The sequence below is a fragment of the Balaenoptera borealis genome, assembly GCF_965194805.1.
Source record: "Balaenoptera borealis genome assembly, chromosome: 8".
Taxonomy (NCBI): Eukaryota; Metazoa; Chordata; class Mammalia; order Artiodactyla; family Balaenopteridae; genus Balaenoptera; species Balaenoptera borealis.
The window spans coordinates 104,823,803-104,845,950 of NC_138865.1; the positions used below are offsets into that span (position 1 = coordinate 104,823,803).

Below are 22,148 nucleotides of genomic sequence, written 5' to 3' on the forward strand. Positions count from 1 at the left end.
TTTTCCCTCACTTTGACACCTCATAATAAACTTCTGAAAAAAGAAGCAATATGCCCATTTTGCAGATAAGGGAAGAAAGCTTGTGAAGCCAAGCTCTTGCCCACGGTTATGAGTTAGTAGGTGGTGATGACTGGCTCCAGGGCCCTGCTTTTCCCACTGTCTCCAGACATTTCCAGGGCAGGCGAGTGGCAAAGGACAGGGATTCCATCTCCAGGCGACTGGGGAGAAGTGCTAATTGTCTCAGCATTTAATCCAACTCAGATGTTCCTGAGCTGCCCGAGGTGATAGCACAGTGAGAAGCGCCGTGGGGGGCTTTGTAGGTGATGAGGGGAGTGGGCTGTCTTGGGATGGGGGCAGGGTCTGTGGGAGATGCATGCACAGGGGCTGCAGCAGGAGAGGAAGAAGCTGAAGGTGCTTTCGGAAGGAAGTAATGCACTCAGCGGTGGACTTCAGCAACGCAGCGGGAGCCAGAGAGGACGGGTGGGAGTGGAGCCAGGAATGCACCCAGTTCTTTGCACGGATCACAGAGGAAGGATGTAAAAGCCTTTCTGCCACTAGTGGTGTGTGCAGCTGGCCCTGCCTTTCTGGGTCTGCTCTGGACACAGCACAGCTCTCATATGTATAATGCCTCCCGGAGCAGGGGCAGCTTCTAGTTTCAGGGTTGTCACATGCTTGCCCGAGAACGCAGGGCTTCCTAGAGGAAGTCAGAGACATCCCAGGCCCATGTGATGTTGGAGGTGGGCCAGACCTCAAGAGATTTTTCTACTGCAACCCACTTACCTTATAGATGGGACCACTGGAGCCCAGAGAGGGGAAGCAACGTACCTCAAGTCACACAGCAAGTTACTGATACCAGCAGAGAAAGATCTGACACAGAGTCTCAGATCTCCTAACCAAGTCATTGCACAAGCCACATTTTCTGCCCATCCTTACTCCTGGAGCTGCGCGTCACCCCTGTATCTCACTGGGAGGAAGCAAAATGCATGTAAGGCCATTGACTGGACACGTAGGCAAAGAGTGAACAGCAGCTGTGATTTATTGAGCATTTACTACATTTCAGTCTGGGCTCAGTGCTTTACACAGACTACTTCATTTAAGCCCCACAGCATCTGGCATTAATGTCCCATTTTGAAGATGAGGAAGATGTGGTTCAGTGAGGTACAGTGGCTTGCCCACCTTATACAACTAGGAAGTCCAGGTAGAACTGAGACCCCAGTTGTTAGGTCAGGCTGCCTCCAAAGCTTAACTGTTTATATCCTGCACTGCACCTTGCGGTTCTGCCTTGCTCTGACGTTGCCATGTTTCTCTCTGCCATTATTTTGTTTATTTTCATTTCTGCTAAGTAGAAAAAGTCTAGGTCTCCCTCTCCACTCATCCCCCAGCCTCTCCTCCCCACCTCCCCTCCCCTGCATTGTAGTAAAGCTCAGAGGCTTACAGGAAGAGGTCTGGCTCTGGCCCCGATGACCTCCGTGACTTGGGCCTGCTGCCTCCCTATTTTGGTGGCTGCCGTTTCTAAAACGTGGGTGATGCTTGGGCTGATTCTGAAGTTCCCTTAGAGACAGTGCAACAGGGTGGTTAAAGAGCTCAGCTAACCCCTAGAGAGCTTGACGTGTGTGTTAAGCTCTAACTGCTTCACGTAACCTAACTCACTTAATCCTCGTGGTGACTTTCTCAGGCCGTGAACTGCAGGCTTATTTAACAGTTGAGGAAACTGAGGCAGAGAGAAGTTAAGGAGCTTCCCCAAGTCTACACAGTGGGAAAGTTGCAGAGATGGGATTTGAACCTGGGCAGCTGGCTTAAGTCCATACTCTTAACCATTACACCAATATCATTTAAAAACTCATCTTTCACTTCCTAGCTGAGCCTCAGTTTCCAAATCTGTAAAAGGGACATAATTTCTACACTAAGTACATTGTTAAAAGCATTTTTAAATGTGCGTAGAACACTTGGCACATAATAGGTATTTGATACTATGTTGTATGCCTTCAGCTGTTTGTGGACCTGTGTAGCTAAAGAGGGGTCGAGAGAGCACAGTATGCTTTTTTACAGATGGATGCACGGGCACAGAGAGGCAAAATGCTTTGCTGAGGGATGCTCAGCCCCCTGGTGAGAATTTTCACCCTGGCGTGCAGCACTGTGCACTTGGAGCCAAGTACACACAGTGGGTCCCCTGCTCCGTGGTCTCTGGTCTTCCCAGATTGGACCCTCAATGTCAGGTCATCTCTGATCAAACTAGATTCAGCGTCATGGATCTACTCTGAGGGTCTGCACCAGGTGGTAGGCAGCCCTGAGTGCACCAAAATCTATTCCCAAAGGAGGATTCGAAAATCGGGAGAGGCTCCAGAAGGTCTGCTGTGCATAGAGCACAGTAGGGGCAAAGGTATGGTGGTGGGAAGCAAGAGAAGTGTGCAGGAGAGACAGGTGACCACAGACTAGCAGGAAGGACATGTGTGTAGCAAGAGATGGGGCTGGACACGTCATCTGGGTTCCACTGTAGAAGCCCGCCCTGGACTGCCAGCCCTCAAGTAAGCCTTGTCTGAAAGTCCAGTCCAGAAGGATTCCGTCCCCTGTAACGCCGATTTAGTCAGCAGCAGAAAGTGTCCGATGAACTGGGCAGGAGGGAGAGAGTCGAGAGGTAGCAAGACCAATACCTTTACGCTCCCACCTTCTATAGTCGAGCCTCCCCAGTCTGAAATTCCCTGAGCAGATTCCAGTCAGTTCTAATACATTCTCTGTTGCAAACCGAGCTCTCCAGCCAGCTCTGGCCCACATAGTGCTGAGGTCTGCAGCCCTTCAGGGGCTGGAGGCCAAATGCATCATAGGCCCAGGCCAAGGCTCCAGGAAATTGGGGTCAGTTTCCTACTCCCATGAGGGCCCAGCAGAATCACGGGGCCTGGGGCTCTGGGAGGGAGAGTTGGGGTTCTCTGAAGCCACATGAAGCTGCCTACACTTTCCCTGAGCTCACATGGAACCTCTGGGTGGACTCAGCAATCATCCCACAGCTGCGTGCTCGGGATGGGCCACCCTTCTCCGTGGCCACAGAGGCTTCCACCACAACTGGACCCTCCTCATGCTGGTCCACGTGAGGCCCAGAGAGGGGCCCCCTTTCTCTGTAAATCCCCTCCTTGCAGCTGTTTTGTCAGACACGGGAGCTTCAGCCTGCATCAGCCCTTTCCAAGAGTGTATTTTCTCATGTGTGCACTCATTCATTTATTCCCGTATTCATTCATTTCTTCATTTACTCATTTCTTGATTCATGCATTCATTTCTCTTCTTGTGTTTTAAACAAATTCCTTCCGTAACTGTCACCTGTTGACTCCATATTTTGTTAAACAGTTCTTGAGTGAACAAAAATACTGAGTGACGAATGAATGGACCAAAGGCCAGGACCTGTTAAGTGTTGTGGAAGGCCCTGGGGACGCAGGGATGACTAAGGAGCTCATCGTCTAGGAGGGAGCAGATGATAAAGAGGCAGTGGGTGTCACAGACCTTCAGGTAGTGTTCTCTGCAGGACCGGGGTGGCATTAGGACAGGGTGGCTTGTGCCAGAAAAGGTCTGTGCCAGTGTTTGGGCAAGAGGGCAGGGGAGAGGGACAGAGCAGACAGAAGGAGAAGCACGGCTGTGTGACACCTCACGTGGTGCATTCAAGAATGCAGGCAATTGATGGAGTTCAAGGTTAGCGGTAGTGCCGTGGGGAGCAGGGAGCTGGAGGATCAGGCAGAGTTAAGGCTCTGAGGGCTCTGGAGGCCAGACGCAGGGGCTTGAGTGGCAGCTGAAGGGCATGGGAGCCATTCTGCAGACATTTTCATTGGTGGAGCGTGGTCAGCTGCTCTGGCCTCATGTAGAGTTTCTCTTCTCATCCTAAATGTGAAAGAGGGAGACGATATACAGCTTGTTCTCACACAAGAGGCCCCACTGTGCAGAGACTACCCGTGGTTCTCAATTCCCAGGGGTAGAGTCCAGACTCCATAAGTGGCTGTTTAAGGCTCCACACCTTACCTGCCGTACCAGCTCATCCTCCCCGACTCCCTCCCTCCCGAACTTGCACCTACCCTTTGGCCTTCCACAGATGTCCTTCCCTCCCTGTTCTGCCTGATTCCACAGAGAATCTTGAAAACTCTTTTCCGTATGTCACCTCGTCTCAGAGGCCTTCCCAGATTTCCCCTCACATCTGGTTATTCTCGCCAGGTGCACACAGCGCAGTCACTGAGCACGATCACGCTGGCGTGGCTGGCGGTTCACGGGACTGTCTTCCCTCCCAGCTTCCTGGGGCTCACACTGGCTCACTTCATCTCACGATCCCACGGTCCTGAACCCATAGTGGGCACTAAGAAACAATCTTTGGATTTAAGGGTGGTTCTGAAATTTCGACAAAGCTGGACACCTCCCGTTAGAATCTTAGACGTGCAAAGCGGTTTGGAGGAAGGACCACGTCTGCAGGCTGCATTTGCCCGTGACTTTGCAGAAGATTGAGAAATGGGAAACGTTGCCTATTTTAAAGACTCAGGGGGGAGGGCACAGATGGAAGTATCCCCCCACCACCCTCTCGGTGCCATTACTGCTGGAATGGAATGGAGCAGAAAGAAGGAAGGGAAGGGGAAGGAGAGGAGGGAAGCCCTGGAAGAGAAAGCTCCTCAGCGGAGCCAAGGTTGCCTGCTTAGCACATGGCAGAGCCCTGGCCTGGGACGCTTTCTCATCGATTGAGAGGAAACGAGCCTTGGTGTATGCCTGTCTCCTTCCAGACAGCTCCAGGACCCATGTTTACTCACAGTACACGTTGGGGGTGCACGTGGGCCCCACCTTCTCAGTTAGAAAAAACCAAACAGGCAGAACAAATTTCTCCGATTGAAATCTCCGAAAGAGCACTACTAAGACTTAGGAAACCTGGGAGTTAAACTCTCCAGGATGCTTTGAGCAAGTCTGTTCCCACACTGAGTCCTCAGTTTCCCTGTCTGTAAAATGGAGATATTACAGTTCCTCTGTCTGAGGGCAGTTGGGTTTCCACCACTGTTAAGAACTTGTTTTTTTAACATTTTCAGAGCTCTGGGGAGATGCAACACTCAGAGGCTTCTTCTGTGGAGGGTGGGGTCTCTCTTGGTCCTGACTGTGCTTCTGTGGCGTTCAGGGGCGCGGGAGCAACGTCATCCACTGCCGGAAGGATGGCACCTGGAGCGGCTCCTTCCACGTCTGCCAGGAGATGCAAGGCCAGTGCTCAGCCCCGGACCAGCTCAACAGCAACCTCAAGCTGCAGTGCCCTGAAGGCTACGGCATCGGTACGACGGGCGTGTCGGGGTGAGCAGTGGGAGGGCGCATCCTTCCAGGAGCTCGGGGCTCACGCCTTGCCAAGGAGTTGGGCAGCTGTACTATGTGAGACCTTGCATGAGGCACTGGGGAAACGAAGAGGAATGAGACCAGACCGTGTCCTCCCAGAGAGAGAGTTCAGGGCACGGATGTTGGCAAAGCAGTGTTGGGTGAGCGTGCACAGTTACGCTGGAGTACACAACAGCTGACCGGTGCCTCCGGGGACACAGAAGGCTCCCAGAGGAAGGGATGCTTATACAGGGATTTGCAAGAGCTTGTGGGGCGAGAAATGGCATTCCAGGCAGAAGGAATCATGAGGCAAAGGGAGGGAGGTATGAAAACACGCATCTTATTTAGGGAAGCAATAGTGGTCCAGTGTGGCAGGCTTTGTTGTTAATCTTAACATTTACGTGATGCTGATCATTCGTAGTACCGGCTGTGGGTCAGTGCTGCACCAAGCACTGTAGAGGCATTATCTCGTATCCTCTCAATAACCTTTAGCGGATGAGGAAATTGAGACTCAAAGGGATCTTTGCAACCTGTCCTGCTCCAAAGCCTGAGTTCTTTCCATGGCATTCCAGTTGCCTCCTAAATAAGGATAAATAGTGTTTTCAGAATACTATTTGCGTGGTGATAGGCCAGCTTGCCAAGTGAAGGGAGACAACCTGGGGTTTGATGCCAGGAGTTTGCCTGGTTGAAACCAGGTGTCTGGACAGACGCATTAATCACAGGCCCGTGGCTTTCTGGGGAGCTGGGTGTGCATTGAGTCTAACCTCAGTTGAGGGCAGTGATACTGACCTCTTGGGCTGATTCCCTAATTGACCATGATGAAAAGCCCAGGGAATTGGACGTCCTTTCTCATGGCCAGTGTGATTTATGGGACAGTCACCAGGGGTGTCTGGAGCAGAAGGTTATCTGTGCAGACACTCACTCCCAGCCACACAATGTGTTCCTCAGCTAGTAAAACGAGCTATCGTTTCATGTCCAGGAGGGAGGCCCATGGCTGGAGAGCAGAGGCGCGAGGGGGCCTGACCACTTCCTTTTAAAGATGGAAACGTGTAGCCTCCAAGTGCAGAGGTTCTTCCCCTGAACTTAGAGTAGGGATCAACCCTCCTTCTTAGTCCAGGATGGGTCAGAAAACACCCATGGACATGTTTGCTGTCCCTGCTGATTCCAGAGGTACTTTAAGATCTTGCCGAGCCACCGATCCAAAGGACCCTGACCAGGAGGGTTGCAGAGAGGTGGGATTTATAGGGCCTGCCAGTATAAGCTTTCTAGAAAGTTGGGGCAACAGGTGTAGCAATGGCAAGTAGCTTTGGCTGTTCCATCCCAAGGCCAAGGCTTTCTCCTCTCCATTATCCCTGAGGGGTGTTCATGGCTCTGGACACTTCTGTCTGTGATGGGGTCCCTGTCCCCAACTCAGTCAGGGCATGCACGTGAATACTCAGTCACACTCACGACTGGCCTTGAGCAACCCTGGGAGAAAAAATTCTGATGAAAAACAGACCTCCTGCACGTCTGCATCCACTGACACATTCAAGCACGTATATTCATATAGGCACAAATAAACAAGCACAAATGCTTAACAACCAGATGCAAACACACACATCATGTGGTGAGCCCATGCCTAGCACGTACACTTCAGCCAGACACCACACAGATTCGTCACCCATAAACCTACGTGTAGCTCGCACACACATACACAAGCACACCTCGTGGCCCCTTTGTACCTGTATTGTGTGTACCTGTCACAGGCACATGAAAATGAGCCAGAATGCCTGGCTCTCTGCTGGCCCACAGAATGGTCAAGAGGTAGGGGGAGGGGGTGATGGTAGCGTTTGCTTTACCCGCTGAGCTTTTTCATGGTCAGAGCAGAAAGGGAAAGCAGTCTGTCTGACATCGGAACCTGAATCTCCTTCCCCTCCTCATGGCTCCCACGGCCGTGCAGATGCCAGTTGTATGAATACGGTGACCCGGGATGGGTGGTGGGCAGGTGAGGGCGCATGGGGAGAGCTGAGAGAGTAGAAGCGGCCTGGGGCACTGAGGGGGGGTGGCCGGAGGAGGGAGGGGAGAGGCTTCTCTCCCCCACTCCCCAGCCTGCTCTCCCTCCTCCCGCAGGCTGAGCCCCTCCCTGGGGAGAGCCCACCTCACCAAGGAGAGGGACTCGACCACAGGCCTCGTAAGCAGGGCAGGGGTGAAGTATGTGTCCAGCCTGGTGGCTGGGGGCCACGTTCTGGAGCCACCCCCAGCAGCCTGGGGAGGCTTGTGTGGCAGTGAGGAGTCCTCAGAAAGTTGTTACTGCCACCAAGGCCGCTGCCACCTTCCCTGCTCCTCCCGGGAAGGGGAGGCGGGGACCGGTGAGATCACCACTCTGTAATGATGCCGATTAGGGCTCATATATCACAACACAGCAGCCTGGTCCTGAGGCCCAGAGCTGCGGCACGGGGGAGGGCAGTGCAGAGGGGGGGGTGCGGGGAAAGAGAAATTAAGATGTGACTGCTTCGTGAGGCGGCGGTGGCCTCCTGTGTTGACCAGATCTTTTTTTCCCCCCTTTTGGGATAAATAACCTTTGTCTACTTGTCAGAGGCTGCATCTTCTTTTTTCAAAAGGATTTTATCATCGCAGCCTTGTTTCATGCTTGCTCCCTAAAATCTTCAGAGCTGATCTCGGGACAGACACACACCACTGAGCCTCTCTGACTGCTTAGGCATCCCTCTTATTCTCATCACTCGTCTTTTTTGTCTTTTTGTGTGTCCCCCGTTTCTTTTCTTTCTTCTGACCCTTCACCCCTCTCTGTCCCCTTCCACTGCTGCCTTCTTTTCTCTTCCCTCCGTGTCTCCACCGTATCCATCCGCTGGGCTTGCAATTCAGAGGGGCGTGGGCTTTCATTCATGTCCCCCTACTCGCCAGCTCTGTGACCCGAGCTTCACACACGGCACGCTGTCACCTCTGGGACGCACGTGATGACACTGGGTGTGCAGGGTGAAAACCACTGGCAAGGCCGGGAACACCCCCATCCCCACCTTCTGGGCTCAGTGGCCCCATGTTTAAATTCAAGAGGTTCCAAAGATTGTCCTGGACCCGCCACCCCACCCTTGCTACCTCTTCAGATTTTGTGAGTCGCTTAGATTGAAGAGGATGATGAGGTGGCAACAGGAAGGGCACTGGATAAACTATATATACTTATACAAGTGTCTATGTATGTATAGCTGCATGTATGCATAAACATATATACATACTGTGTGTATACACACACACACACACACACACACATTTGGAAGGGAGCCTTTAGAATGGCTCACAGCATAGGGTATTTTTCAAGAGAGTTGACTCTTGTAAACCATTTAGTGTTCAAGGGTGGTCTTGGCACTGAGGCAGGGGAATGACCTCCTTAGGGCCCTGGTCAGATTCTGACGCATCAGTTCTTTGTCCATATGAATGAGCACCTTTTTGGAGTCCTGGGGACATCCCACAGGATGAGCTTGATTTTTAGGAGACTTCAGAATCAGTGAGGTCAGGACAGAGAATGTATGAGTCAAATTACAGTCATCTTGCTAACCCACAGCTTGAAAGTCAACTGAGGAAGTCCCTGGACCAAGGGCTTCTGTGTACTAACCCCGTCCCTGCTGGTCATGGCGCCTTCACCGACTCACTGCCTGATTCATGTTTCCATCCCTTTATCCACTTACTCAGTCATTTATTCATTCACTCATCCATCTAGGTACCCACTTCCTCCACCATGAGAGACCTCGTTCATCATTCACTCATTGTGCCAGTCATCCATTCATTCATTCACTCTTTCGTTTCCTCAACCACCTATGCACCCGTTCACTCTTGTCCCTTTCACTCACTTCACAGATACTTAACTGAGTGCCTACCATCCGCCATGCACAGTGCCAGGTTCTGGGCATAGAAGGGGGAACACAGACAGTGCCGGCCTCATGGAGTTACAGCCGAGCAGGGAAGAGAGCTATTGGTACAACAGTCACCAAGCCGGTGTGACAAATCTGTGATGGGTGCCAGTGAGAGGGTTTGGCCTGTCAGGAATGGAGGTTTTCTCCGAGCAAGCAGCACATGGATTGAGGTCTGGAGGGTCATTAACTAGTCACACGCTAGTTGGAGAGGAGCGGGGATGGTCCTGAGGGCACAGAGGAGGGCGTGAATGCAAGCTGTGTGGAAGGGGAAGGCGTGGGGCTGAGATATTGATGCTGCCTTCACAGGCTCACCGTTCATTTGGTTGACGCCTGCTGAGCAGACCCTGTGTGTCAGGCACTGGGTTAGGCTCAGAGAGGAACCGACCCCATCCCTGCCCTCCCAGGGCATGCCTGTTACTGGGGAAGGGAGGGACGGGGGGTAACACCAACCCTGGAGCGAGATTCCTCAGTGCCGAGCGCTGCCCTCCCTCAGCTGCAGAAATCAGGGCAGGCTCCTTGGAGGATTTGAACTGGACTTGGAAGAACTGGCAGGATCTGACCGTGCAGAGGCAGATCGGGGGGACGATTCAGGAGACAGTATGAACAGGGGCAGAAGTACAGAGGCGAGGAAGTGGGGGACTCCGATGGGAAGCCAAGGGCCGTCCGGTTAGTGGGAGGGTGTGAAGACGCTTAGTGGGAGATAAGGTGGACCAGACCATGGGAGGCCATGGATGCTGAGCAAAGGGGTTTGGACTTTGTCCCGGATGCGGGGAGCCTCCGAAAGGTTTCTGAGCAGAGGAGGAGCGAGTCCAAACTGGGCTGAGGGCTGCTGAGCCTGGTGGTGCGTGCCAGCTGGACTGGAGACAGGAGAACGGTCAGGGAGACCAGAGGGGGCGCTGCCGGGGCGTTCACTCCTGCCCGCTGCCCTTGAGGGTGGGCGTCCCCACTCACTGGGGACCAGGGAGCAGCAGGGTCCACTCTGGGGGTGGGGCAGCCCCTGGCATCGGGGGACGGGGGCTGAGCCACCACCTCACTGTCGGCTTCCCCTCAGGGTCGGAGTGTGCCACCTCGTGCCTGGACCACAACAGCGAGTCCATCATCCTGCCAGTGAACGTGACCGTCCGCGACATCCCCCACTGGCTGAACCCCACGCGGGTGGAGGTGAGTGGCTGGGGCCACCCACCTGCGGCCCAGGGAGGGAAATGGCCTTGTTGACCACTTAACACGCTCTGGTCCTGCCTTAGTCCCTCTACATACGTGAAAGCATCTAACGGCCACACCTGCTCTGTGGAGTGAAGACTTGTTCACCATCATTTTTCCAGCCCTTAAGTGTTTAATACTTTCCCTCTGACAGGCCCTGTGCTAAGGATCTTTTATTTACTGTCCCACTGAATCCTGATAACAGCCTAGGAGTAAGAGGACTAATGCGCCTAGTTTACAGATGAGGAAACTGAGGCCCCAAGAACACCTAGGTAGAAAGAGCAGAGTCAGGTCGCAAACCCGTGTCTGCCTGACTGGAAAGTCCTCACTTGTCAGGATGGTGCTCTTGGCTTCTCTAATATAAGCTCTCGGATATTCCATAGCCTAGGCTTCTGGTATCTTTCTCGTGCCTTGCTTATTTGGTGGAAAGCAATTAATATGTGATACGGGGAACTAGTAACACCAATTCTGTATGAAGCACCTACCGTGTTTGTGCACCCAGAGCTTAGCATACGAGGTCTGAACGAGGTTCACACCTCCACTGGTCTCTCAGGGTGGTTATGTGGAGCGAGGGCCACTGTCTGCACCCTCCCCTTGCGGACACTGAGACCTCAGGAGCGGGCGATGGCCCAGGCTGAGGGCTCGACCCCAAGCCTGCATCCAAGGGCTCTGCTCTTCCCACGGTGCCAGGCTGCTGTGGCCGCGGCTGGAAGGCCGTGTTCACATTGGGGCTGGCCGCTCCCACGTTCCTGGGTGTCACCCGATCAGTGGGGACCCCACTCTTGTCCTCCGGGGCAGCACGATCCCAGGCCTCATGTGCCAGCTCTGGGCACTGGCCCCTCACGCTGGAGGAAGTGAGAGAGGCAGGGCTGTAGGGCGGGTTCAGCTTTCTGCCGGGGCGCTGGAGGCCTTGCCGTCTGCCCGCCTGCTGCAGATCCCGATACCGGGCGCACTGTTTCCCCGATGAGCCGAGAGCACGGCTGTGAGGGCTTACGCCGCACCCTGCACCTGTGGACCTGGCGCTGGACCTGGCCAGCACCCCCCTGCTCCCCCATGCACCCCGGGGCTCTCCACCCCGCCTTCCTCCTCCTCTCCCCCTACCGCTCTCTGCCCGTCTCCAACTTCATTCCTTCTCCTGCCTCTTTTTTCACGCTCTTTCTCTCTTCCTTCTCCCGATACCTCTGTGGCCTTGCTCTGCCTCCCTCCTGCCCACGTTCTTTCCCTCCATCCCCACTGTTGTCTCTGCCTCTCTCTCGGCCTGACTCTCCCGGACCTCCACGAGCCCACCCTGCTTCCCTAAGCTCATGCCCCTTCATCTGTTTCCTGCACTCAGCCTGCCTCTCCCCACTCCTGACCCAGAGTCCCCAGATAGATTCTCCCCAAGCACCCCATGTACTCTGATGGGCTGTACGCGCCCAGGCGCACGCACAGAGGCTGTATGTCCGAGTCTCGAGGAAGTTGGAGATCATCAGGTACACGCCCCCCATTGTACAGATGGAGAAACTGAGGACCAGAGACGGAGGGGACTGGGCCAGGTCACGCGGGAAGCAGAGCCAGGATCTTGGCCGGGAGCTCCTTGCACTCCATCCCGCCCTCCCTCTACTCCACCCTGACTTCCACCCAGCAAAGGCAGGGACCTACACTCTACACAGAGCACAGGAGACCTCGCTCACATCGCATGTGCCTGGGACCCACACCGGGTTCCCCGACCCGTCTCCCACTCAGGCCTTTCCTCTGTGCCCCCGGGTGAATTCCCACCCTTCCCTCTGTGAGGCCCGGGCACTAAAGAGTTCAGTTATAATTCACTGTGAAATAAATCCAGGGATTTGAAAGTCTGCAAAGCGCCCCCCTCGTCAGTCGCCCACCCGCTGCCTGCCCGCTCCAGCCCCCCACCCAGTTCCCTGGTCCGCCGGCCTTTATTGATGCCGGCCTACCCAGAGAGCCATAACGAGGTTCAGACCTCCACTGGTCTCCGGAGGCCTCATTATCCAGGAGGAAAAAATGTGCTAGAAAAAGGGAGGAGGGCGAAGGGCAGAGATTGATGATTTCCAGGAATCAGGCAGAAAAGCTGGCCTCTGCTGCACCCTTGCCCCTTCTGTGGTGAGAGCTACAGACACAGAGCTGCTGGTGCAGGCACTGCCAGGCCAAAGCAGGCCCTGGATCACTCCTCTGCTTTCTGAGGGTTCACCTCGGAGCGCCAGCACAAGGTAGATGGTGAGGGCCAAGGTTCCGCTCCAGCTACTGTCACATTTGTCCCCAGCATAAGAGAGTGAGAGATGACAACTGACATTTAATGGATGCCTGCTGTGAATCGGGCATTGGATCAGACACCTTCCAGCCTTGATTTGCACACACACACACACACACACACACACACACACACACACACACACCTATGAGGTGGGAATTAGACTCCATTTTTCCAGTAGAGGAAATGGAATCTCAGAGATGGAAGCCACTTGCCCACGAGGAATTGAACCCAGGTCAGTCTGATGCTGCCGTTGACTCCTCCGGCTACCCGTGCAGCCTCTACCGCAATAATAACAAAGGCAAAACGTTTACGATCGCTCACCAGCCGGTAAATAATTCACAACTGGCCCTCCACAAAAATACACCCTCTGATTTGTGGCCCTTGCCAATTCCTGAGGCGTAAATATTCTCACCAAAGCAGATTTCTGGTTTTCCAAGTAGCTGTCACTCAACACAGGTCGCAAGAGATCAGCACTGTTGCCTCTCGTAAGCCCACGCGAGCCCGCTGCGGCCCACCACCGGCACTTACCGCGTGACAGGCTCTGTTTTAAGCACTTTACGTGTATTGGCACGTATGACGAGAACGAGGACCGCCTAGACGAGTGGAATATCAACACTGAGGTCACGTGCAGGATTGGTGACCTTCGTGAAGGCGGGCCCGTGCTCACCTTATTTACCCTGGTGCACCCCTCAAGTGCCCAGCACGCAGTAGATGCTCCCTAAATGTTTATGGTGGCTGAGTCAGGTGACCAAGGTTCACCACCTGCTTGCTGTACGTGCCAGAGTTGCCCCATCTGTGAAACAAGAGCTAGACTGAAATCAAGAGTCACAGACTCACACACCGATGGGAACCAGACAGGTGGGATAAATGGGTGAAGCAGGCCAAGCATGTGATTTTGTATTTTAAACACTGAGGCATAGGATTGGGCTGGCCAAAAACCTTGTTCGGGTTTTTCCGTAAGATGTTATGGAAGAACCCAAATGAAAATTTTGGCCAACCCATAGCAGTAGCAGTAGCAGTAGCAGTAGCAGTAGTATTTACTATAAATACATCAGACAGACACAGAGGGACTTAAAGAAAATAAAACAACTGCCCATGTGCATACTGCCCAACTTAAGAAATGAGATATTACACATGCAGTTAAAGTTTTTCCTGTTGAGATTAAGCTCACATGCTAATCTTAAGCATTAGGCTTGATCAATTTTATGTTTGTGTCCACTTGTGAAACCCAGATCAGGGTGGGGACCTTTCCAACTCCCCAGAGAGGCCTTCCCTTCTCCATGGCAGGCAGTACCTACACCACCAAGATATTGGTTTTGCTTATTTTTGAACTTCATGTTACTGGAATCTTAGAGTATATATCTGATGAAATTCTTTTTAGGCATATGTTTTACCTTCATAAAGAAAAACACTCTGTCCTTTCATTTCCTTTAAGTTCTCCCCCCCTTTAAAGCCCCCTCCCACGTATGCAGTTTTCAAAGCAGTAGAGATACAGAGAAACCTTCCTCTAATCTAATAAGACAATGCAAACTCTCAATGATAGATGGAAACATCCCTCAGGCTCAATGCTGGAGAGACTGCAGGGAATGGTGGAGACTGTGGTCAACTGTGGAAAACACACGCTGGCTGCCAAAGGGGGAGCCTCTAGCGGAGTGTGACAGTGTGGAAATGTGGGTTCAGTGTGGCCAGATTTTCCTTTTTTTCTTGAGTACAAGAAATCTGGAGTTTTTAAAATACGAAGTCTCTCATGTTTTATATATTGGCAACTAATTTTGACTTTTGTTAAGCACTGTGTGTGCCAAACCAAACATTTCTGTGGGTTGTGTAGCCCGGAAGCTGTTGGCTTACAACCTCTGGATGAGACAGACTCTTCCAGGCTGGACATCCAGAATTTAGGGGGGCAGCTTCTCTTCCATCAGCTCCTAAGGAGCACCTCCAATCGGCCCTGCACTCCCCCTGCTCAGGGTGCCGAGAAAGCCTCCCAATAGGAAGTGCCACTCGCAACCTCAGAGGCTTATCGTGCCTCTAGGTAGCTGGGATCTTGGCTTTTTAAAGAGCTCCTGAAAAGCAAGGGATGGAAGGAGGAAAGAAAAGAAGAGAAGAAGAAAGGGAAGGAGGGAGGAGGAGGAAGAGAGGGAATTAAGGAAAGGAAAGGGAAAGTACCATTTATTGACTCTCTGTGACATGTAGGCACTGTTTGTGAGGCAGTTCCATATATACCCTTCATTGTGTCTTCACACTCCAAGGAGATAAGTATTGTCACCATTTTACAGATGAAGAAGCTGAGGTTCTGAGAGGTTGTCACTGCCCAGTTCACATAACTCACGTGATTGAATCAGGATTAGAACCCAGGGCTAATTCTCATGCATTCTGTTCTGCAAGGAAACTGCCTTACACGTTATAAATAATAAACATATGCAATACATCAGCCAAAGGATGTGAAATTCATTCCTTGAAGAAAAGGCATCAGTATGGAAAACCCTGCCGAGAGTCTAAAGGTCAGAGGTAGAATGGTTCTGATTGAATACGAAGTCCAGTCTGTCCACTGTGCAGAAGGAGCTGTCCTGTGCCCCGGAGGGGAAGCCCGTAGATGGAGAGGTGTGCGCAGAGACCAGCGATTCCTCGTTCACTCCTGGACACACTCAGACATTCACTCATTTGGCCATTTGTTCATGAACTCATTCAATGAATATCAATTGTGCACCTCCAAATGGTAGGTGTTCTTCAAACAAGGGATACAGAATGGAAAATGCCTAGGTTTTTAAAAAGCTTACCCAGAAGAAAGCCAGAAACTCCATAACAGACAACAAAAGCAAAAATAAATTACATAGTTCACTCATAGAAGGTCCTATAAATCAAGGACAAATAAAGGGGAGAAGAGGGCTCATCCTAGAAGACATCAGAAGGGGAGTCAGGTCCGGGCCTTAGGATGAGGGGGTTCTTTTAAGATACTTTCTCATGTCTTTGGCTCTGCCTGGGGCCAGACTTCTCTGGGCTTCAGCTTTTTTTTAAAATTTATTTATTTATTTTTGGCTGTGTTGGGTCTTCGTTTCTGTGTGAGGGCTTTCTCTAGTTGCGGCGAGCGGGGGCCACTCTTCATCGCGGTGCGCGGGCCTCTCACTATCGCGGCCTCTCTTGTTGCGGAGCACGGGCTCCAGACGCGCAGGCTCAGTAATTGTGGCTCACGGGCCCGGTTGCTCCGCGGCATGTGGGATCTTCCCAGACCAGGGCTCGAACCCGTGTCCCCTGCATTGGCAGGCAGACTCTCAACCACTGCGCCACCAGGGAAGCCCCTGGGCTTCAGCTTTTAAACACTCTGCCTCTACTACATTTGTCTCAAAGCCTCTCTACCTCTCTGAACCTTGGTCTTTCCATCGGTCAAAAGAGTAACCTTTTTTATGCTTACCAGTTCGGGGGCTGGAGGAATTTGAAGGAGAATATAGTTTTCAAACTATAGACCTGGAAATAAGACAGATGTGTGTTTAATTCCTGACTGTCATTACCTATGTGTATGATTTGGGGCAGGTTATTTAACTTCTCTGTGCCTCAGTTTCCTCTTGTGTAAACCAGAGTCAAAAACCATATGTAAATACTGTATGATAATCACTTATATGTGGAACCAAAAAATAATACAGATGAATCTATATACAAAACAGAAACAGACTCACAGACATAGAAAACAAACTTATGGTTACTAAAAGGGAGAGGGAGGGAGAGAGGGAGGGAGGGACACATAGGAGTATGGGATTAACAGATACAAATACTATTCATAAAATAGATAAGCAACAAGGATTTACTATATAGCACAAGGAGTTATATTCAGTATAATAACCTATAATGGAATATAATCTGAAAAAAGTAACTGAATCATTTTGTTGTACACCTGAACAAAACGTACCTATCTCATAGTTATGGTAAAGATGAAATGAGATAAAAGCGCTGAGCCCAAGGCTTGGAGCATAATATACCCTTAATAGAAGGTTTTGTGTTGATGAAAAGGCTAATGATGATGGGGTTGTTAGTGGTACTGTGACAATTAAGGATGATGGTGGTGGTACCGGTGGTGGTGATGATGCTGGTCCTGGTGTTATTGATGCCGATGTTGGTGGTGGTGATGATGAGAGATGACGATGGTGATGGTGATAGTGTTATTGATGACGATGTTGGTGGTGGTGATGATGAGAGATGACGATGGTGATGGTGATAGTGTTATTGATGACGATGTTGGTGGTGGTGATGATGAGAGATGACGATGGTGATGGTGATAGTGTTATTGATGACGATGCTGGTGGTGGTGATGATGAGAGATGACGATGGTGATGGTGATAGTGTTATTGATGACGATGCTGGTGGTGGTGATGATGAGAGATGACGATGGTGATGGTGATAGTGTTATTGATGACGATGCTGGTGGTGGTGCAGATGGTGGTGGTGCTGATGGTCATTACAGCCAAGAAGACAAGACGGTCTATTCTTCCTATGCAGCAAGGCAGCAAAGAAAGCTGTCTTACAAAACCTGGTCTGAAAGGGCTCTGACTGGGCTAGAGGTCCCACTGGCATCAAGAGGAACAAGGCTGGCATTTGAGGGGCCCCACTGGGATCTCCCAACGTATGGTGTAAACAGCCTAGCCTTTCCTTCAGCTCCTGCTGCGTGTCGCCTTTCCCAGTCCTCCTTGCAGACAGAGGGGCCCTGTAGTGAGACAGGTGGGGCGTGCAGCCCTGAGGAATAGTGGAAAATCCAAAAGACTTGGAAAGATAAATAGGCTCATGCAGATAGTATAAAAGTCCTTTTTCTGAACTCACGTCAGGTAAACCTCAACTGACAGAAACTTGTGCAGCCACACCAAGACACTCCTACGGATGGATTAAATTAGCTCTCAAATAAACAGGGGGGAGGGGTGGGCATCGAGTCCCTTGTGGATCCTAATTCTGCTGTTTTCTACTACTTGAACCATTACCTAAGTGCCCCTCCAACATCCCTGAATTTTGGCCAGGAACAGACGCTCAGACCCAGAGATGGAAGTCTGGTTAAAGCTTCTCAGAGGATGAAAGCAGGTGATGCCCTCTGCTTCTGGCCCCCATGGCTGGGAAGCAGAGGGGCAAGAAAGTAGCTGAGCTGGAAGGAAGGGACACTAGAGTTCTCACATTCCTTCACTTGGTCAATATGTATTTGTTTGCTGTGCTCCGTCCTGAACCTGGAGGGGAGACAGATGTCTAAAACCAGGGCCTGCCCTCTTACCTGTAGGAGTTAGTCCTGGGTTGACCACTTCTACATCATTTATCTCAGTGCTTCATCACAACAAGCCTATGACATTTTCAGTACCCATTTCACAGATGGGAAAACCTAACCTCAGAGTGGAAATTTCTAGTCAGAATTGCAACCATGTCTGTCATGCCTCATTGCTCAGTCTTTCCCATACATCACCTTCTTGTGTTTTAGGAGAAGGCAGACAGCGTCAACAGAGGCAGTAGGGGCTAAAGAGTAGATTTCACATCGTGAGACTGGTTGGCAGATCTTCAAGTTAAGTTGTTTGTCCAAGATCTTTAATTAATTCAATCTACACTAAACTGGTCCTCTAAACTAGACGCTCTGCTGGGCATCGTAAATGCTCTTCTGATGCTCTAGAAGAGAGGAGGACAGGTAAAGAAAATAATTGTCCCTTGGTAAAATCATCTCTATCTCGAAATGGATCCATTCATTTATAACATAAATATTTGCTGGTCGTCCTCCTTGTACCAGGCACCATTCTAGGCATGGAAAACCCAAGGGTGAACCAGACATGCTGTGGGGCAGAGAAGAAAGGCACCCAACCCAGCCAGATCTTGGAGTCACGGGATTCCACGTTCACCAAGAAACCTAATTACAGTTTTGCTCCCATATAGGTCTGCCCTTGGGGAGAGAATGGGCTGGTCACATGGATTTTCCACATTCTAGCCCATGTGAATGTTCATTTCTTAATTAAAATTAATCAACTGGCATTCAGCCAGCAGAGAGAGCCCTGATCATAGAGACTTCCATGGCTGCTCCCTGACACAGTTACCTGTCATCGCAAATCTAAGCATTTGCCTCCAGGTTATTTTAATTTGCTTTTTTTTTTTTTTAAAGAAATCATTGTAATATCGCATGAAAAGTAAGGCATCTAGGGCAGAATAGAAAAAGGAGCTTCTAAGATTGTTATGTTAGCCCTAGTCCTAATGCTGTTTTATCTTCCTAGTTTTATTTATCTTTCTGTTTTCACCCACTTAAAAAGAAATTATTGTGTTGGATTTTATGTTATGAGCTGCCGTAAATCCTTCCCAAAACAATTGCTTGGTTTCAAATCTTGGTTCCTTTATTTAACAGCTATGGAGCTTGGGGAATTTATTCTCCTTATGATACAAGATTAATGCCCACCCCACTGCATGGTGGTGAGCAATAAATAACATAATGAATAAAGTAATTAGCACCATGAATGCACTCAATACATTTTAGTATAATAATAATAATTATTATTATTATTTCATTACGGGAGGCTATAAGTAAATACATATATGTATACCTGAAGCTCTGCCTGAGAGGGCTGGGAAAATCACCACAAAGGAAGGTAGTCTTTTTTTAATTCTGAATTTACATATTATGTATTTCTTTTTAATTTTTTATTGGGGTATAGTTGATTTACAATGTTGTGATAGTTTCAGGTGTACAGCAAAGTGAATCAGTTATACGTACACATGTATCCACACTTCTTTAGATTCTTTTCCCATATAGACCATTACAGAGTATTGAGGAAGGTAGTCTTGAACAGAAATGTAGAAGATAACTAAAGATTCTCCAGGTGACAAGATGAGGAAGGGCTTTCAGTGAAGGAGAGCGGCAGGAACAAAGTCACAGAGAGATGAGTGTGGGCAGCCTCAGGAATTGTGAGCCTAGCCCGCATGGCCTGGTGACAGGTGGATGCAGAAAGGGTTCTCTGCATCTCCAGGGTTCCGAACCAAAGGTTAGTTCATGCATCCTCCAGGCCACTGCTCTCAAACCGTAATGTGTATCAGCATCATCTGGGAGGCTTGTTTATACAATGCAGAGTCCCAGGCCCTGGCCTCAGAGATTCGGACTCTTTAGACCCAAGGCGGCGCTGAAGAATCTGCCTTTTCTGCGTGCTCCCATGTGATCGTGATTAGAGTGGTCCTCAGCGCCTACTTTGGGAAGCCCTGTTCCACACCATTCTTCCATCTTCCTGCTGTAGCCACACACACGCACTCTACCCTTCCTCCTTCCTCCCACCTTATCCCCGACTCTGTCCATGGGGCAGACGTCAGCCAGGAATTTTCTGAATTGCCTTTCTGATCACGTCTCGGTCCCCCAATTCTCCTTCTCCTCAGCCCTTCTTCCTGCCAGGGAAACACAGAATCGTGACACCTGCGGTGAACACAAACATTATTTTAGTCTTATGGGTCCTGTTATTGCAGGTACCTGGGCAAAGTCTCCGTGGAAATGCCAGGGTGAGGTCAGGACTTGGAAGATCCAAGAAGAGGGGTGGGTGGGTGAATGTGGTGCCAGCCCCAAACCTATCTGACCTCTTTCTCCCTCTCTCTGCAGAGAGTTGTCTGCACAGCTGGTCTGAAGTGGTATCCTCACCCTGCTCTGATTCACTGTGTCAAAGGCTGTGAGGTGAGTCCCTCAGAATGGTCCTACAACCATTACTGTTATTGTTATGTTAATCATGACTACCATTTACTGTACCTACTAAGTGCTATAAATATCCCTTTAACAGACTTCTTGAACAGGAGTCAGCAATCCCACTTTATAGGTCATGGAACTGATGCACAGAGATATCAGCAAACACACTCAAACATACATTTAATGGCTAAAAGAGTCGGGATTCCAAGCCAGGTGTTTCTGGCTCCGAAGCCTGTGTTCAACATCATATTGCATCTGTAAGGAAGGTTGGGAGGGAGGAGGCCATATTCATTTAGCAGCTATAATGTGCCCGGCATTTTACCAACATTGCCTCATTTAACTTTTACAGAACCACATGAGGCAGTTTTTGTTTTTTCATTTCTACTTTTCCTGCAACCATTAGTTGCAGATCATTTCCTCTGCCACGCGTCTTTGTCATTCACGCGTTCTTCAACTCCAGAGGTAATTTGGACACCTTAGACTCAACCACTGAGCTGAAGGTGGAAGATGCCCTCTGACCCTTCAGTTCTCTCACTTGGCGGTGGAGCCATTCCCTGGAACTTGGCATTTTGGAGCTCTGTCCCTGGGTATCAGTGACAAGCTTGGGGAGGGGCAGGGCCAGGGCACTTGGTATGTCATCTGTGTTCTCAACGGCGTGCTGCTGTCCATGGAACTCAGAGACCTTCTGTGCACCCCTATGCCCACTGTGAATCTTTTCAGCTGGCATGGAAAGGAGGTCCCAAATCACATCCAGGTGGATGTCCAAATCTCTGTGGTGCCCCCAGGCCCCCCTCAGGAAAATCCAGGTGAAAAGGACTAGATTGTGCTCTAGAAAACTTTGTATTTGATGAAATTCTTAAACTGTCACAACCAGACTGTTCTTCTAGATGATGGGGAAACTGACACCCAGCCAGCAGCCGAGTCTAACATTTGATAGAATGCCAACTGGCACGGCTCTTAATGCGATCTACCTTACTCATTTGTTGTGTAGACTGGAAAAAGAGGGCCAGAGGGGGGATGGACCGGCCCAAGGTTGCACAGCATACTAGACACGGAGCCAGAGCATGAACCCAAGTCTCCTGACTTCCAGGCCAGTGATTTCTCTCCTCCACTAGGCCACCTTCTGCCCACGAACCATCTCCTGACCTGTAAATGTCACAGGACAGTCCCTGGGTCACATTTATTTCTGTGTATTGGTTAGGGAATCCCCAGTGGCATCTTCTCAGGGCACAGGACACTGTAGTCTTTAAAAACTCCCGTTCTCCCAAGATTCAGCAGGAGTGACAAAACCAAAGCCAAGGACCTGAGGCAGTTGCTTCCTTACATCTCTCTGGATCAGTCCAGGATTTCAGAAAAAGGAAGCTTGGATTACCTGGGCACTCGTTCTGCTGAGTCGGCGGTCTGGGCAACCAGTGTGACAGCGGAATTCAATCCCTTCTTTGACTCAGCACTGAGGCCTAAGAGACCCACACCTGTCAGGCTCTGAGCTCTGCCAATGATGCTTATCGCCTTTGCCCTTGCAGGTGCCCCCTCGTCTCCTTTCCTGCTTAACTTAGAGCTAATAGCTTGTCTCTTATCTGGGGCTGAAAAGTATGCTTAGAAGAGATACAACTGCTGGGTCCAGGGAGGAGCCATCAACCTGGAATGTCTGCAGTAGCCACGATTGATAAAGGGTCTTGGGGCCCTTTAGGCCCCTGCTCTCTGCCCCAAGCTGTGTCCAAAGTAGTCATTTACTTACGTGTTCATCAAAGCTTCACTGGGTGCCGATTACGTGCCCAGCACTACCTTAGGTACTGAGAGTACAATGGTTTTAGTCAAGTGAAAA

At 50.6% G+C, this 22,148-nt stretch overlaps 1 protein-coding gene across 4 annotated transcripts in view; it reads left to right on the forward strand.

Moving 5' to 3' along the window:
- PAPPA (pappalysin 1) overlaps positions 1 to 22,148 on the forward strand; it is a 269,392-nt gene that overhangs the window by 197,961 nt on the left and 49,283 nt on the right. For all 4 annotated transcript variants that reach the window (XM_082402204.1, XM_082402206.1, XM_082402207.1 and 1 more), the window contains exons 18-20: positions 5,126 to 5,273; positions 10,267 to 10,376; positions 20,243 to 20,314. In XM_082402204.1, coding sequence (XP_082258330.1) covers positions 5,126 to 5,273; positions 10,267 to 10,376; positions 20,243 to 20,314 — 330 coding nt within the window. The remainder of the gene's footprint in view (positions 1 to 5,125; positions 5,274 to 10,266; positions 10,377 to 20,242; positions 20,315 to 22,148) is intronic.